Source organism: Hippocampus zosterae, chromosome 2 (assembly GCF_025434085.1).
Source record: "Hippocampus zosterae strain Florida chromosome 2, ASM2543408v3, whole genome shotgun sequence".
NCBI classification, from domain to species: Eukaryota; Metazoa; Chordata; class Actinopteri; order Syngnathiformes; family Syngnathidae; genus Hippocampus; species Hippocampus zosterae.
Window position 1 is genome coordinate 37973979 of NC_067452.1, and position 17281 is coordinate 37991259.

Consider the following 17281-nt stretch of genomic DNA (forward strand, 5'->3'; position numbering starts at 1 on the left):
CCAGTGGTTAGCATGTTGGCTTCACAGTGCAGAGGCACCGGGTTCGATTCCAGCTCCGGCCTCCCTGTGTGGAGTTTTTCATGTTCTCCCCGGGCCTGTGTGGTTTTTCTCCGGGTGCTCCGGTTTCCTCCCACATTCCAAAAACATGCATGGCAGGCTGATTGAACACTCTAAATTGTCCCTAGGTGTGAGTGTGAGCGTGGATGGTTGTTCGTCTCTGTGTGCCCTGCGATTGGCTGGCAACCGATTCAGGGTGTCCCCCGCCTACTGCCCGAAGACAGCTGGGATAGGCTCCAGCAACCCCCGCGACCCTAGTGAGGATCAAGCGGCTCGGAAGATGAACTACCATGTATAAAAATATACTCATCCCTGTAGGTACCAAGATCATTACCGGCACTAAAATATAGCGGCATGGCTAGCCCGAGTGTTCAGCAAAAACAAGACAGGGGTTTTATTCTTAAAGAGTATACTGTATTCATCTTCCGAACCGCTATATCCTCACTTGGGTCGCGGGGGGTGCCAGAGCCTATCCCAGCTGTCTTCTGGCAGTAAGCGTGAGGACACCCTGAACCGTTTGCCAGCCAATCACAGAAGAGTATACTGTACACAACATTATCTGATAGTAAGCCGTTGACACATTATTGACAGTTTGAACATTGAAACTGCGTTTGAATGTGGAAAAAAAAACAAATGAAATAGTGATTCATAGGTATTGTACATTAAAGTTAAATAAGAACGCTCCCAAAAATAATCAAAGAGAAAAAAAGCAAATGTACGATCGGGTTAAACATAACTACTGACAGGGATTCTTACACGTACCACTCGACTCTCGTTAGTAGAAAAAAAAATCCAAACATCATTAAAAGTATTAATAAAAGTATGAAAAGTCTTTGACTTCATTCTTTTTGTGCTACATGACCAACTTTTCTTACGCAAACAGTGATTCCCGACTCGTGTGCCTTGAGAAATAATCACGTGTGTGCTGCGAGAAAATTTCCATCGCCACTTGGTACGACAACAATCAATCCTTGTCAAGCAACGCTGACAGGCCAATTAAATGCTCTTCCATTAGATGGCATGATGTACAATGTACTCATGTATCAAGTGATGTCGTTCTTACAACACAGTCAAGCCATTTACCGGTACTCTGTTTCATCATTCACTTCGCCTTCGTCAAATGCCAAAGAAAAGGGTGGTGGTGCAATCCGAGCGATTTCAAAGTGTGACGTCACGGTGGAAACCGTCCCGAAATTGATGCTTTTTCGTTTGACCTTTTAGGGAGCGTTTCTCCTTTAAGAGGATGCTGGGTGGAGTTTTGAGGACACCAGCGCATTTATGCCGAGGCGTGCTGACGTCATCCCGCCACAATGAGCGCACTTCACACTGTTGTTGACGCGTCATAAATGCACATGGCTCCGTTGCGGATATTGAACGAGAGATGGAGCAGAGACTGACAGTCGGTGAGTACCAGACTAAAGAACGTTCGTACGAGGCTGAATGCGTGAATATTGAGTCGACCGCTGAACAGTCGCCATTCCAATGCGAAGAGAGAAACTGTGATTTTCTTTAATTAGACTTCCTCAAGTAAATTTACGGCGAATAAATGAGCGGGCGACCACAAACTCGAAGGCGTTTTTTCTCCTCCTTGTGCCAATGAACTACGAATGGTCCGTTACGTGTAATTTCAATGTTGTGTGAGTGAGAATGCGCCCTCATTCTAATAATGAGCCGCAGCACAACCGTCTGACGTCCGCTGCACCTCCGCGACCGACCGCTAGGGACGCTAATACATACGGCGTATACATTTAGACACCAAAGGGCACATTCTTGTGTAAAAGTCCTGATTCAGCTCTTAGTGAAAGTAAAAGTACAATCTGAAATGTACTTGTAATGTAATGAAAAACAAAACATTAATAAATTGACACAATGGGGAAAATAAACACTCCATACAAAATAGTTTTTTCTTTCTTATTCGCTTAAATCGTGCTTGTAGTAAAAAGACAAGAGGCACGACATTTGCCATGAATCATTCTGATATCTCTCAAAGCCATGGGTGGGAAACATTTTGTTTCATTGGATTCGCCACATCATTGGTTCAACGTTTCTCTAGGTTGCCGCTGACCCTGTTTTTTTTCCTTCACCTTGCATGACCCCGAGATCTTCAAGATAAACAGCCCTTTTTTGGACAAAATAACAAGTAGAAAGTACAGACGCACAGAGATCTGTTTGAAAAAAAGAGAGTAAGAGTAAAAAGTCGCGAGAACAATAGATGCTGAAGTAAATTACAGATACTCTAGAAAACGCTTTGTTACAGCTGCAGCTGTTGTGAAAGCGCCATATAAGTAAAGATGTATATACCTGTACCTGAAAAATCTACTAAAGGACAGTCCCAAAGTATTTGTACTTCATAACTTATGTTTTTGGAGTTAATTCCCATCACTAAAAATACATCATGGCCCTGGCCCACCATACCTCCTGTTTTTTTTATAAGATTTTTGTAAATTTATGGACAAGAAGTTATGTTTGTACGAAATGTCCTGCCTATATGATGATGAGTTATTACAATAAATGATTTGCTTAACAGTGTCATAATGTGGCAAAAAATGGACACTCTATTACAGTAGTGATGACTGCTTGTTTTCTTTTGGATTGTTTTTTTTGGGTTGTTTTTTTGATATATATATATATTCATGGTACAGAAGTGTTTTTCATGTTTCCTCCTGATGAAGCTCATTGGCCAACGAGAAAAATTCAATACCAAAATAATCCTTTAGTATGACATTGCATCATTGGCAATATTTATTCATTCATTTCGTTAGTTAGTTTTGCCCTCCTATTATGTTTGAACAGCACGGGACGCTGCCAGGGATTTGGAGCGCTTTAAAAAATATATATGTTATATAAATATATTTTTAAAAAACATACACACACACACTCACAGTGCAGAGGTACCGGGTTCGATTCCAGCTCCGGCCTCCCTGTGTGGAGTTTGCATGTTCTCCCCGGGTCTGTGTGGGTTTTCTCCGGGTGCTCCTGTTTCCTCCCACATTCCAAAAACATGCGCGGCAGGCTGATTGAACACTCTAAATTGTCCCTAGGTGTGAGTGTGAGTGCGAATGGTTGTTCGTTTCTATGTGCCCTGCGATTGGCTGGCAACCGATTCAGGTAATATCGCTACAGGTATTACAAGGTCAAATTGCCCGGAATCGTAACATTTTGAGATGAGGATTTAAGTATTTTTATGGACATTACTACCTCAGACATCCAATTGGTTGCGGGCTCACACCAAAGGTTTCTTTTGGACTTCCCGTTTTCTCCCTGTGTGTTTTTTTTTTCCTGGTACATCGGCTTACTTCCATGTCGCGTTTATTTAATCGACTGCAGAGGGTACAGTGTGCTTATTTGTGGGAAAGTGGCTATTTGAAAGGAGGCCTTTATTTGTACTCCTGCTTGCGTGGGTGCGGAGCGAAACATCCTGATATCTGTTGACTTGTAGCTTGTAAGACCATGCTGAGCTGTGTTTCGTTTGTCATGTTTTAATAAGTCCCCTTTTTTCTTTTTTAAATCAGTCTTCATCTCAAGAATAAACCTAATACAAAATAACAAGAAAACAAAACAACACGATGAGTGACAGAGGATTTAACGCTCTGAGCTACACTGTGGCAAAATCATGTCCACGTAGTGTTTTTTTTGGATTGAATCATATAATTTGCGGTAAAATGGGTTTGATTGCAGACTCCATCCTTGAGAACGAGTTATTCTCCAACTCAACGTCTACGTTGCGTAAAGAAAGTGGAATCTGAAGGGGCCTGGAGAGGTTACTCGCTGTCCGACTGCAATTTCCGGAGCTCATGCCTTTTTGTCCATGTCCCGCTTATTCGCTTGGGATGGAAAATCTAACAAATCGAGATGTTCTGTGCCAAACCAAACGATACCTCTCGGTGGAAACATATCGTGGAAGTACATACTTGAGTGGCATCGATGGCCATTCCTGTGGAGGCGGGACATTTCGGCGGACCATAAGTATGGCAATTAATTGGCGGAACCGCCTCTCTTTGACATCGTATGACAATAAATTCAGTCTGTCAGTCTCATCTTGAGTCAACAAGAAGAAGTTTTATGAGCCTCTCTCTTGACCCTTGAACATAAATACTTGGATTCAAAATAAAAAAAAATACGGATGATCGCATCTCTGTGATGAGGAGTTGCAGTTATGGAACCTGCCTATGATGAAGTGGGGTTTGGAAATGAAAGGACTCTTGCCAATTGTTGAATTAGTCATGTGGAAAACGGATGAATTATTAACACGAAGAACCTTTTCACGTCACGCACGTGAAACGCCAGCTCCGCAATGAACCCATGACGTGAATGCACACCGCAGTGGGGCACTGCGGTAGTTTGTTGGAATGACTGTCGATCTCCATGACACTTTGGTCACGCTTGGAAAACAAAAACTAATACGGGTGTAAAGAAAAAAAAATGTTTTGAAAGATGCCAGCGCACTGAATTGAACCAACTGGAATCGTTCCACTAGTTTTATTGTTTTGTTGTCAGCATGACTTAGATTTGTTCTTGATTTTACTGCTTGGTGCTTTCTACCGCCTTTATTACCGATTCGTCTTACTGTTTATTGTGTATGTTAAATCGCTCCATGTACACCACTTTGTATGCAGCGATGGCTGTTTGAAAGTGATCTAGAAATACTCTTGACTTGACTTTATTGGAGCGCTATGTCTTCGAAAAAAAAAAGTACAAACAATTTCATTCATATGTATTTCATATATGCGGCCCGGTAGTCCAGTGGTTAGCACGTCGGCTTCACAGTGCAGAGGTACCGGGTTCGATTCCAGCTCCGGCCTCCCTGTGTGGAGTTTGCATGTTCTCCCCGGGCCTGCGTGGGTTTTCTCCGGGTGCTCCGGTTTCCTCCCACATTCCAAAAAATATGCGTGGCAGGCTGATTGAACACTCTAAATTGTCCCTAGGTGTGAGTGTGAGTGCGAATGGTTGTTTGTTTCTGTGTGCCCTGCGATTGGCTGGCAACCGATTCAGGGTGTCCCCCGCCTACTGCCCGGAGACAGCTGGGATAGGCTCCAGCACCCCCCGCGACCCTAGTGAGGATCAAGCGGTTAGGAAAATGAATGTATTTCATATGATAACGAGAAACTCATCGCATCGCACCTTCTCAAACTGAGCCTTTCCGTATTGAGTTAAACACAACCGAATAGATCCACTTTAAAATCAAACCTTCCCCCCGAGTCATTGGCATACCCTTCAAAAAATAAATCACCAAGCTGTTTAAAAAAAAAAATTTAACCCACACTGTCGTCTCTAAAACCTGCAACCCTACTGCCTGCAAGAATTATGTACACAATTCAAAGGTCAAAGAATGGTCATCAGATGTGAATAATCCCTGAGATAAATGTTCAAACAGTTGTATTATTATTCATTCATTCATCTTCCAAGCCGCTTGATCCTCACTAGGGTCGCGGGGGGTGCTGGAGCCTATCCCAGCCGTCTCTGGGCAGTAGGCGGGGGACACCCTGAATCGGTTGCCAGCCAATCGCAGGGCACACAGAAACGAACAACCATTCGCACTCACACTCACACCTAGGGACAATTAAGAGCGTCCAATCAGCCTGCCATGCATGTTTTTGAAATGTGGGAGGAAACCGGAGCACCCGGAGAAAACCCACGCAGGCCCGGGGAGAACATGCAAACTCCACACAGGGAGGCCGGAGCTGGAATCGAACCCGGTACCTCTGCACTGTGAAGCCCACGTGCTAACCACTGGACTCCCGGGCCGCCCCAGTTTTATTATTATTATTTTTTAATCCAGCATATTTATGAAGTACCGCTCAGTTGTATGAACTCTAAGCATTGGGATGACCAATTCATTTGCCGATTTTAGTTCTTACGGGCACTCATCCCTCAGGAGTAGAATAAGATGTTTCCCTTTTGGTTGGTCCTCCGGTTCATATTTGGGCTACGTCCGCCGGTCTCCACGGTGGATCTTCTGTCCTAACCTCATGGGAGAGATCGCTTGCATTCTCAGGCCTGCTTCACTGCACTCCAAAGTGTCACAAAGGCCCATTTATAGCTGAGAGTGGCTCCATTCATGCGTGCTGGGCCAACTGGCGTACAATTCCTCTTTCGCCGAGGCCCACTGGGCGGATTTGATACCACTTTTTTTTTTTTTTTTTTTTAAGGATGAAATAAATATCCAAATAGACGCGTGGGACCCTTTTTGGTTAATTGTGGCATGGAGTTTGTTATGCATGCTCAGCATTGTTTAACCCTCTACACCAGTTGGAGAATGAATTAGGGGGGTAGGGGGTGGGGTGCTGTTTTGAAACACTTCTGATACTCAATTTGAATGAATATCAAGTTTTATAAAGGATCGTCGGAGATAGGCACTCAGAAATAACGACAAGACACTTCTGGCTACCAACAATAGGCACTTTATTGGTCCCACACAGAAATGATAACACAGTTCAAACAAGTTGTATGAAGCTAAAGAACTCTTACCGTGTGCCAGTAGGGTGGAGAGCCAACACCCTCAGCAGAGTGAGCTTCAATACGAGCTGGGCGTTCGTACGTTAACCCACAGCGGACTCTGCTGAGGAGCATCGCTCCCCTCCTTTTATCCTCTAAAGTGTGTGCATCGGGAGGGGTGAGTGGCCATTCTCATCCCTCCCTACGCCACACTGTTGTTGTGTAATCAAGTGGCATTGATTACAATCAAATTTTGACAATTCAAGCAAAGCAGACTATGAAGTCGTCAAAGCAGGCTAAATAGTTTATCTCTTAGGTCGTCAAAGCAGGCTCCAGAGTCCATCTCTGAAATTGCTTAGGCAAGCAAGTCACCAAGTCATGCAATCATCTCAAAGCAGTTTTTCACTGAGAAGAAATACATTGATTAAAGAAAACATCACAAAATATCTTAATATACCAGGTGCAGACTAAATCACAAGAGAAAATGATCACATTTTTGCCCTCAGTAGCACTCGGATGACAATACAGCAAAGCAATGGCACATCGACCGAGAGCTGAAATACTTCAATGTGGAATAGAAATGTGAAGTAGGATTAATAATGTATCACAGTATATTTTCACAGAAGGTTAAAAAGTGAGTAGTACCAGAAAAAAAACCATGAAACAGAGCAGGGCATCAGCGATTGAATATTTTAAAATGGAGTCTTCCACTGATTTATTTCAATGATCAGTCAAGGAATTGGGTAAAAAAAAACAACATCAACCAAAATCAGTCTGAAATTCTTGTTGCCAGCCAATCGCAGGACACACAAAGAAAAGCAACCATTCACGCTCACCATCAAACACTAATTTAGAGCATTCAATCAACCTACCGTGCATGTTTTTGGAATATGAGAGGAAATCAGAGTACCCGGAGAAAACCCACGCAGGTACGGGTAGAACTCCACACCGGCGTAAGGCCTTAGCCTGGAATCAAATCTATGACCTCTGCACTGTGAGGTGGACTCATCAGCCGACACCGTGTCGCCTTATTTCTCGAATTGAAATGTATACATTTAATACCATGTAATAAGACGGTTACACAATGAATGGGTGTGAATAAACATCGCAATTGTTTGTCTTCTTCCTGTCATTCAGCCTTGCGGGCTTCACTGACATGTTGATTTTGTTTTTTAAATTGGTCCACGGGCCACTTACGAATGCTTCCTTGACGCCAGAACTATTCTCTGGAAATACACTGCTGAGTCTACTACCCGTAAAAAGAAAAAGGGGTCGTTTCATATTTGCTGGTGAATGATTCACATCATGGTTTTTGCTTTGAAGCGTTGCAGTGACAGGATTGGATTGGATTGGATTGGATACAACTTTTTTATTGTCAAATAAATAAATAGTAAATCAATAAAGCGGGGGGGGGGGGGGGGCAGCCCGGTAGTCCAGTGGTTAGCACGTCGGCCTCATAGTGCAGAGGTACCGGGTTCGATTCCAGCTCCGGCCTCCCTGTGTGGAGTTTGCATGTTCTCCTGCGTGGGTTTTCTCCGGGTGCTCTGGTTTCCTCCCACATTCCAAAAACATGCGTAGCAGGCTGATTGAACACTCTAAATTGTCCCTAGGTGTGAGTGTGAGTGCGAATGGTTGTTCGTTTCTGTGTGCCCTGCGATTGGCTGGCAACCGATTCAGGGTGTCCCCCGCCTACTGCCCAAAGACGGATGGGATAGGCTCCAGCACCCCCGCGACCCTAGTGAGGATCAAGCGGCTCGGAAGATGAATGAATAAACCCCCTCCATACAAAAAAAACCAACAACCCCCAAAAGAAAACAAAAAAAACCCTCCTAATGAAAACACACACTACCGACGAGTGTACTCGTCTTGGGTCAGGAAAAGGATTTTGAGACCGGACGGGAATGTGCGTGCATGGGAGGGAAGGGGGGGGGGGGGGTGCGACAAAGGACTTAGCATGTACCATGTTGAAGCTTTTCACAGAGCATCAGAGGAATACCAGACAATCAGCTACTGTTGTGAGCGCGGGCGGATACTGCGCGCTCTCATGACCACACAGAGGATGGGAGGGCGGCGAGCGATGCCGTTCGCCCTCCCACGTCTTCCCAGCCACTGTGCCAGTGTGCCATGAAAGCTCGTCCATGTGCCGCTGAAATCATTCAATTTCGCACGGTTGTTCTGTGAACGATTTATTCACTTCAAATGAAATAATTGATCTTTTTGTCATTTATCCAGTGGCAGTCCTCGCGCCCTCGACCGACCCCTTCCTATAACACATTAATTACATAATAATAATAATACATCACATTTGTAAGCGCCTTTCACAACACTCAAGGACACTGTACAGCGAAGACCAATGGTAAAACACAGATAAAATAATAAATAAAGAAAGAAAGATTTAAGGCGGGTAGGCAAGTCTGAATAGGTGGGTTTTGAGCTGGTTTTGATAAGGCCTTAACAACGATTTCAAATCGGAGCCCCCCCCCCCCATAAAATAACAACATTCTCAGGTCATTAAGAATCAAGCTGTGCTCATAAATACCGTACAGCCATCCTTTATGTTCAGCATAAGTAAATATGCATTTTAAAATGACCTCATTCGATGATATGATTCTCAAGTGTATTTCCTGAGCGCTTTAAAACAACCACCGCTATATACAAAGTGCTGCACATGCAGCAAAAATAAGCCTTACAACAAACAATAAATGAACGACAAAAACAAGAGAAAACACAAAAACAGTCATAGTAAAAAAAAAAAACTCAAGTCTCGTGCAAAGGAAAAAGCCAAAGAATAATAAAAATTGGTTATAAGATGAGTTTTATAGATGGCAGAGAGCGGGAGGTTATTCCAGCTGGGACCAGCAAGGGAAAAGGCTCGATCCCCTCTGAGCCTCCGCTTAGTCCTCGGTAACTCTAATAAGGTCTGGTCCAGCAAAAAAAAACCAAAAACCAAAAAACAACAAAACTCACCACCACCACAATGGTAATAATTTGAGTCACTGATCAGAAGTAACTCACCAAGGTCCAGTCATTGAAATTGAAAGCGTTCCGAAGTGGATTTGGGCAGTAACTCTGTTCCTGTTTTGATTCAACAGGAGTGAGAGACCTGAGTGTTTTTTTTCGGAAACAAACCCACTACCTTCCGCAGACCACAACATGAGCGAGAACAACTACTGGGGACAGCATGACTGCAGCAGGTACACGAAGACGCGGCAAACAAGTCGATTGCAGGAAAATCAGAGTTTTTAACCCTGGCGAACCCACGGGTGTCAAATTTGGCCCCTATAAATTCTGCTACTCAAATGCTACCTTTAAATCCCAAAGGGTCAAATTTGGCCCTAATCGTAAATTCGGATTAAAGCATTAAATATTTTATACAGGGTGGCCCACTTAAAAGTAGCCCGGATTTTTTTTTAAATTAAAATATTTTTTTAATTTTTTTCAAAACATGTATTTAATTACGTGAATGTAGCCTTCCACAATCACTATTCTCTGCTGCAAGGAAAACACCATTTTCTTGAGGTATGGTACGCACCCGGAGAAGGTAGGAGCACTACTGTTCGTGTATAATCTAAAACAAACAAAAATTGGCTCAGCGCCAACGTGTATAACCGGAGCAGTTTTGGAACACTTCCAGCAACTCTTGTAACCTGTAAGTAATAAAAACAGGTTTTGGAAAGACTTGGGTCACTTGTAACATTCACGTAATTAAATACATGTTTTGAAAAAAATTAAAAAAATATTTAAATTTAAAAAAAAATCCGGGCTACTTTTAAGTGGGCCACCCGTTATATATTATATAGCATTAAATATAAAAAAATATATATGTATTTGAAAAAACATATATTTTGGTGTTCAGTGAACATATAGCAGACATTTAATGTATAATTCATCATTTTCCAAAGAAGAAAAGGGGTCTTCGGTTCTCAAGGGTTAATTTTGTTTTGACTACCGGTAGTTTTTTTTTTTCAATTCAGTTTTCATTCATTGTTAAGAGAGAGCTTGTTCGTTTTTATTACTGGTCATTTTGATTTCTCCCAAAAAATGCTGCATTTTGTTTTTTGTTTTTTTTTATTTTACTATCGGATAAGCGGGATTATAAAATAAATGGATACATAGTTTTAGAATTAGATTTAGTTTTTTTTTAAAGTATGAAGTGCAATAAATACGCCAAAAAATACGCCACCAATTCTCTTATTATTTATACTTATTTTTACTACCGTGAGAAAGGATTTTCCAATTAAATTAATTTTGTGACCCAACATTTTTTTCTTTTAAAAACCACACTTAGTTTTCGTTATTTTGCTCGTTTAAGAACTATAACAACCTTGGCGGATTGCAACCCGCCGCACATCACAGGCTGGAGCACATTTCGTCAAGGTGTAATGACTCACTCAGGACGGGTTACGTGCACAAATGATTGACGTGCGCACGACTCCTCAACACTATGCTTGCTTTGCAGACTGTGCTTGGGCCTGCCGAGCGGCCACGTGGAACACAACCTGACCGATCAGCAACTGGTCCAAGAATGCAGCGGTAAGTCTCCTTCATATGATGTCTATCCATACCAATATTCGGAATGAATTCGTCCTTGTTGAAAACTCAACTCGTTCGCCGATACAAAGGTTGTTTTTGCGGAACTGCCAGTTCGACCTCTGAAAAGACAGAGTTGCAAGCCTTCCAAATGCGCCATTTTTGTTGTTTTCCAAAAGCCTGAGCTGTCTCTTTCATAATCAATGCCCGTCCGTTGAATTATGATACAATTTAACATGCACAATAAACAGTAAGACAAATCGGTAATAAAGGCGGTAGAAAGCACCAAACAGTAAAAATCAAGAACAAATCTAAATCATGCTGAGTGGAATGCCAAAAGCAGATGTTTGCATAATATTTTGTTTCGATTTGATGCAAAGATGATAGTAAGGCTACTCTTGGAGAGGACGAGGGACATCCGAGATTAATGACTGTTTTGTGAGGCTGAAATTCTGAGGACGCCGGAGTTGTTAAATTCAACAAGGTCTCTAAACAATGACTTGATTATCAAAAGAATTATAATTAATATTTATACTGTCAGGCAGCCCGGTGGTCCACTGGTTAGCGCGTCGACCTCACAGTGCAGAGGTACCGGGTTCCATTCCAGCTCCGGCCTCCCTGTGTGGAGTTTGACTGTTCTCCCCGGGCCTGCGTGGGTTTTATCTGGGTACTCTGGCTTCCTCGCATATTCAAAAAAAAATGCATGGCAGGCTGATTGAATACTCTAAATTGTTCCTCGCTGTGAGTGTGAGTGCGAATGGTTGTTTGTCTCTGTGTGCCCTGCGATTGGCTGGCATCCGGTTCAGGGTATGCCCCGCCTACGACCCGAAGACAGCTGGTATAGGCTCCAGCGACCCCCGTGACCCTTGTGAGGATAAAGCAGATCAGATGATGGATGGATGAATTTATACTGTTAGTATAATTGATCATCGATTAGATGTCCATTTAGTTGGCCAATATTAGCTCTTTTGAAAGTGGTAAGAATCGTTTTTTTTTTTTTTTTGCATTAAGGGACCAAAAAAAGAAGCTATTTCAGTCTTTATACATCTTTTTAATTAATGAACCAATTACTTTATGATCAAAATGCCATTCTGCCAAATATCGGAATCGGCATTGGTCCCCCCCCCCCCAAAAAAAAAAATCTCTACTGACTGGGCCCTAATCCTCATAATATTAAACTAAAATATGTGATGAAATTATCTTTGCTTTTGCTTGATGAATTGAAATCTGGACTTCTGTTCATCTCATGGTTGTCCGGCCTGATAATGAGGCTTGTGGTGTTACTTTTCGCTTAAGCTGAATATGATTTTTTAAAAAATAAACTATTTCTTCCGATGGAGACTTTGTTGTTCGTACATAGGCTATCACCCCCCCCCCCCCCCCACACCCTCTTCCTGCCAGGTCACCAGCTGCTCTTGCAGTCGGATGTTTCCAGAAGGAAAGTTATGGGAAGCTCTGTTAAGATAGTGGCCATTCTCCACGTTAATCAGGGTGTTGTGGCTGATGTTTGACGACAAAGGTGACGGGTTAAGCTTTTTGTTTTCCAGGCTTTTGCGCTCCCTTTCCTGTTTGGTCCTCCTCGTCAGCCGCTCCCCCCTCCCCCCTCGCGTGTTTTGCCCCCTCCTGACCAATCAGCAAGCTCGCCTGAGGGATTGCGTGTTCTTTTTCCAGGTTTCTTTCTCTGAGAGCCATTTCCTCCCTAGAGGGAAGCTCTGATAGGAGGACCTTGAATAGATAGGACCCTAATTATTTGGACAGTGACACACATTTAATTGGCGAACGGGGAAAACAAGCTGCTTGCCAGCCTAGCGTTCGTCACTGCCAATTTATTTGTTTATTTTTTTGTATACAACCTGATGAATAAAATAATGCTAATCACTGAAGAGATGGCGACTGATGCACGCAGATGGAAGCATTTGTTGCAATTTTGACATTCACTTATTCAAATGTAGTTTCCCCGAGAATTAACCCGTCGCCAGCCAATCGCAGAGCACACAGAGACGATCAACCATTCGCGCTCACACTCACACCTCGGGACAATTTTTTAGTGTTCCATTAACCTGCCATGCATGTTTTTTTGAATGTGGGAGGAAACCGCAGTACCCGGAGAAAACCCACGCAGGCGCTCAGAGAACATGCAAATTCCACACAGGAAAGCAGGAGCTGGAATCAAACCCTGCACCTCCGCACTGAGGTCAAGGCCAGTGGCGGTTCTGGATCAATTTCACTAAGGGGGCCGGGCTGGGGCCAGGGGTTTTGATGGGGGGGGGGGGCACATTCAACCCCTGGCTAAAAAGACAGATTCAACATCTTACATGACTTTTTATTTCTTCAAACTTTGAAATTGTAGTCATAACATTACAGTGATGAGAAAAAAACAGTATTAGGAGGGCTAAAATGTCTGCAAGCGTAACAATACGCCGTGTCCATCTGTTGAAAATATTCAAGCCAGGGGATGATATGGTACCAGCCTGCCGGGTACAAAAATTGCAAATACACTGAAGCTAGATGTTTTACATGCATATAATTATCCAAATTTTAAAAGGCAATGTCTTATATATTGATCCTGTTAAATAAAAATAAAAATAAAAAGGGAGACTAAAAAAGTTACACACACACACACGCGCACACACACACACACACGCGCGCGCACGTCGTGGTAAATTCCTTCTCTGCGGACCGCCTTTCATTTCCCGCTCATTTTTAAGTGGTGCAGCGCACTAAAGGGTCCCACGAGAATGTTAAATCACGCACTTTGGTTCCACTTTTCGCATCGGCGACTCGGCGCGACTGCGTAATCTACGTTCAGAGGGGGGGGGGGGGGCAGAATTAGTGCTACAGGGGCACTGGCCCCCGTTGGCCCCCCCCCAGAACCGCCACTGGTCAAGGCGCTAACCGCGTGACCAAAAACCATCTAATATGATTCATATTTTATTCTATTCATCTGGGGGTGGAGACTTAACTCGACGCAATATACATCAATAGAATATACATATACTGTATATACATTTTTGTGATGTATCAAATGTAGATCTCATCCCACCCATTTTTATGTTTATTCACTGTATTTCATATGTGCTTTGGCAGCAAACGTTTTTCTCCCAAAGTTTCCATCCTACTCCGATTCCTGCTGCCTCCCATTGGACAAGACACTTGGACCTCATGAAGGAGACCAGGTGGTGCCTTATTGTTCTTCCCACCGCTGGACAGTGTTTTGGGGCCCGCAGAGAGAAGCCAAACCATTGCCGCCTTTACCTGACCCCGAGGAGCACATGTCCGACGAGGCGGCAGATAATGAAGTGGAGTTCTTCACCAGCGAGCGACGGCCGCTTCTGCCCAAAAGCTCCCCTAAGATGGTGTGCAGGAACAGGGGACAAGTAAATCCCGCCTACCTGGGGGCGTCGTCGCAGCCTGGCAACGCCTCCTTGGCGTTCTCCTGGCCTGGCAAAGAGGACAAATTAACAGGTGCAGGTGCCGAACTCCTCGGAGTTAACGACTGGCCTCCTGTTCCCCTGGCGGAAAACCACCAGGATGTGTCGTGGAGTCGACACCCAGACTATAAACTCAACTCCTCCTCCGGCATCCCCACCGAGAAGCCCCAAATTCCTCCTCGTATCCCAATCCCGCCAAAAACGTACCTAAAAGCTGCGGCCGGCGAGGAGAAGCCGCCCAAAATCCCCCCGAGAGTCCCTCTGGTGCCCCCGTGCCCGCCACGGTCCCCGAGTCCCAAAAGCCTACCCATTTACATCAACGGCGTGATGCCGGCCACGCAGAGTTTCGCTGCTAACCCGCAATATGTGAGCAAGTCGCTGCTGAGCGAGAGGGCGCCCCCCGCGGCTCAGATCTCCCCCTGCATCGTTCCCATTTTGAAGGACGGCAGACAGGCCAGCGCCACGCACTACATCCTCCTCCCGCCGCGGCAAAAGACATTGGCCGACAGACGAGGGCGACTCTTGAGCGAGCCCGCCAGGTTGGGAAACGAATGGCAGAACAATTAAAATAAACCCGGCGTGGGCGCTTGGTTTACTTCAGATTTTGCACATGCAAAAAAAAAAAAAAAAAACGGGCACAAAATTGAAACTATCCCGTACAACACGTCTTTATCTCGATAGCGCTTTCACAACAGCTACAGAACAGTTAACATGAAATGACTAAAGACGCTAACAGAACTTCACGCTTTGTTGTTTGAGGCAGTTCTAGATGAAAGCGGGGAGGATAAAAAGTGTCCTTTCGCCAGTGGATCAGAGACGCCAAGCTCAAAATGAGCACACGTCTGCTACAAGCTCTGTTTGAAAGTAAACAAGATGGCTGCTTCCATCGACCATCACAGAGATTCTTCTTCTTTATAGCACATGCAATTTGCCAGCTTAGTTCATCAAGCCCGATGAGTCTTAAAAGTGAGGAGAAAATAGTCAACGACATCATGCCTTTCGCCTTCTTGCGATTGTGAGACATGGCTAAATAGTGTGACATCATAACGCATCACACCGCGGAACCCTCCAACGCTTGTGTTGTTGCTATTTGCCGTTTTCTAGAAAGAATCAATGGACTGACTGCAGTCATTAGGTACTCAAAAGACTATTGTTGGTACAATACTTTAAGAGTATGCTGTGGTATTATGGTATGTACTTTTCCCCCACTTTTTATGTCTTGCTGCAAATTGTTTAATATTTGCCAGAATTGACGTTGACCTTAAAACGGTTTGTAGTTGCCTAGAGAGGCCACAAGGTGGTGGCAAAGCACTACTTTCCTATTAGACAGGGCTATGGCTCCTTCGTCTCACTTTAACATAGTTCTTCGGCACCGATATGCCACAAGCCAGAGCCAAATCACCCCATAAATTACCACGTTTTTTAATTTTCTCAGGAAATATCGTTCATACGTATCCAGGAAGGATACATTTTGTCAAATGGGTTTGGAGGTACACACAGACACGATAGCTTCGGTCGGACATTTTCAGCCTGAATTCACGCGCCTTACCTTTCAACTGTTAATGTCATTTTAAGAATATGTTTGTCAGCACAGGGGCCGAGTTTGTTGCTTCTAACATTTTGCCAGTGAGTATTAGAGAGTTATCTGCTCCGGGTCAACCTGGAAATCCTCTTAACATTCCAGTATTCTCTCTCTCGAGTTGGAGGCTTGAGTTGCCTTGTCGTTCCCAAAGGAACTTCCTTTGGGGACAATATTTTATTCCCGTCCTCTGTAACGTTCCATTGACAAAACATGCTGCAAACCCAAGCAGAGCAGATACTCCAATCTATGTTGTGCACTTAAATGTGAGCAAATCATTACTGTATAAACAAGCTGGGCTTGTGTCAGACTGATCATTCCATGTGTTCTTCAACATGCTGCTTGAAATCTTATAGGTATGATTTTGAAAATAGATCTCATCATAATGACAGTTGATAGAACAGAGAGAACAACACTGCACAACTCTCCTAAAAATGTTCTAATTTAGTATGCAAAACTGGTTCTATCTTTCAGCTCTGCTTACGTGGTATCTTGATTTTAAAACTCTGGTTATTGTATATCTCAAAGATGAAACGGTGAATCATTCATTAGTGCGACATCAATTGGATTTATTTTCTTTAGGTTACATGATTAAAAGTCATCCGAACCAAAAACAGACGACGGCTGAAAAAGTCATCTTAAATGCTGTAAACCTTGTGATTTTTTTCCCCCCACAATATGTCCAGTGAACATAATTGACCCCATATGAATTGCATTTTGTCACATCGGCCAAAACACAGTACAGTATCTACAGTGTGTGTGTGTGTGTGTTCATGTGCGCGTACGCCTTGGACGTGATGTTACGTTTCCTCCCGGGAGGATCAGTGCTGTGTTTACAACCTGTTACACTGACATGTTTCACATTCTCAAGAAGGTTGTGTGTCCACCTCAGCCACAGTGAACACTGTTTGGAAGTTATGCAGTTATAATCATTGTAGATATAAAAAAAAATATTTATAAATAACTTATTAAATTTGTGTAAAGAACTCTTTTTTTTCTACACACAACATACAGTGGTGCCTTGACTTGATTTCTGTCACTCATTTGAACAGTTGTAATGACTCTCAAGTGGTTCGCCTTACACACACGCAGCTGGAGCGGCAGGATGACTGCCCGGAAGAAATAAACGCTTCATCTCGTCGTCGTCTGTGGTGGATAAGTGATGAGGGATGATTGGGTTTGCTGCTTCAAGTAGTAAGTGGGGTTTCTTCATTTACTCACAAATTATTTGCAGCAAGTTTAACGGAAA

At 43.6% G+C, this 17281-nt stretch overlaps 1 protein-coding gene across 1 annotated transcript; it reads left to right on the top strand.

Annotated features, from left to right (window-relative positions):
• The first annotated feature begins 1293 nt into the window (after nucleotides 1–1293).
• LOC127596571 (ERBB receptor feedback inhibitor 1) lies at nucleotides 1294–17041 on the top strand. The gene is made up of 4 exons (XM_052059285.1): nucleotides 1294–1460; nucleotides 9585–9686; nucleotides 10952–11025; nucleotides 14110–17041. Exons 2-4 carry the CDS (start codon nucleotides 9646–9648, stop codon nucleotides 15018–15020), a joined length of 1026 nt encoding a protein of 341 aa, XP_051915245.1. The 5' UTR covers nucleotides 1294–1460; nucleotides 9585–9645; the 3' UTR covers nucleotides 15021–17041.
• Nucleotides 17042–17281: the final 240 nt, after the last annotated feature.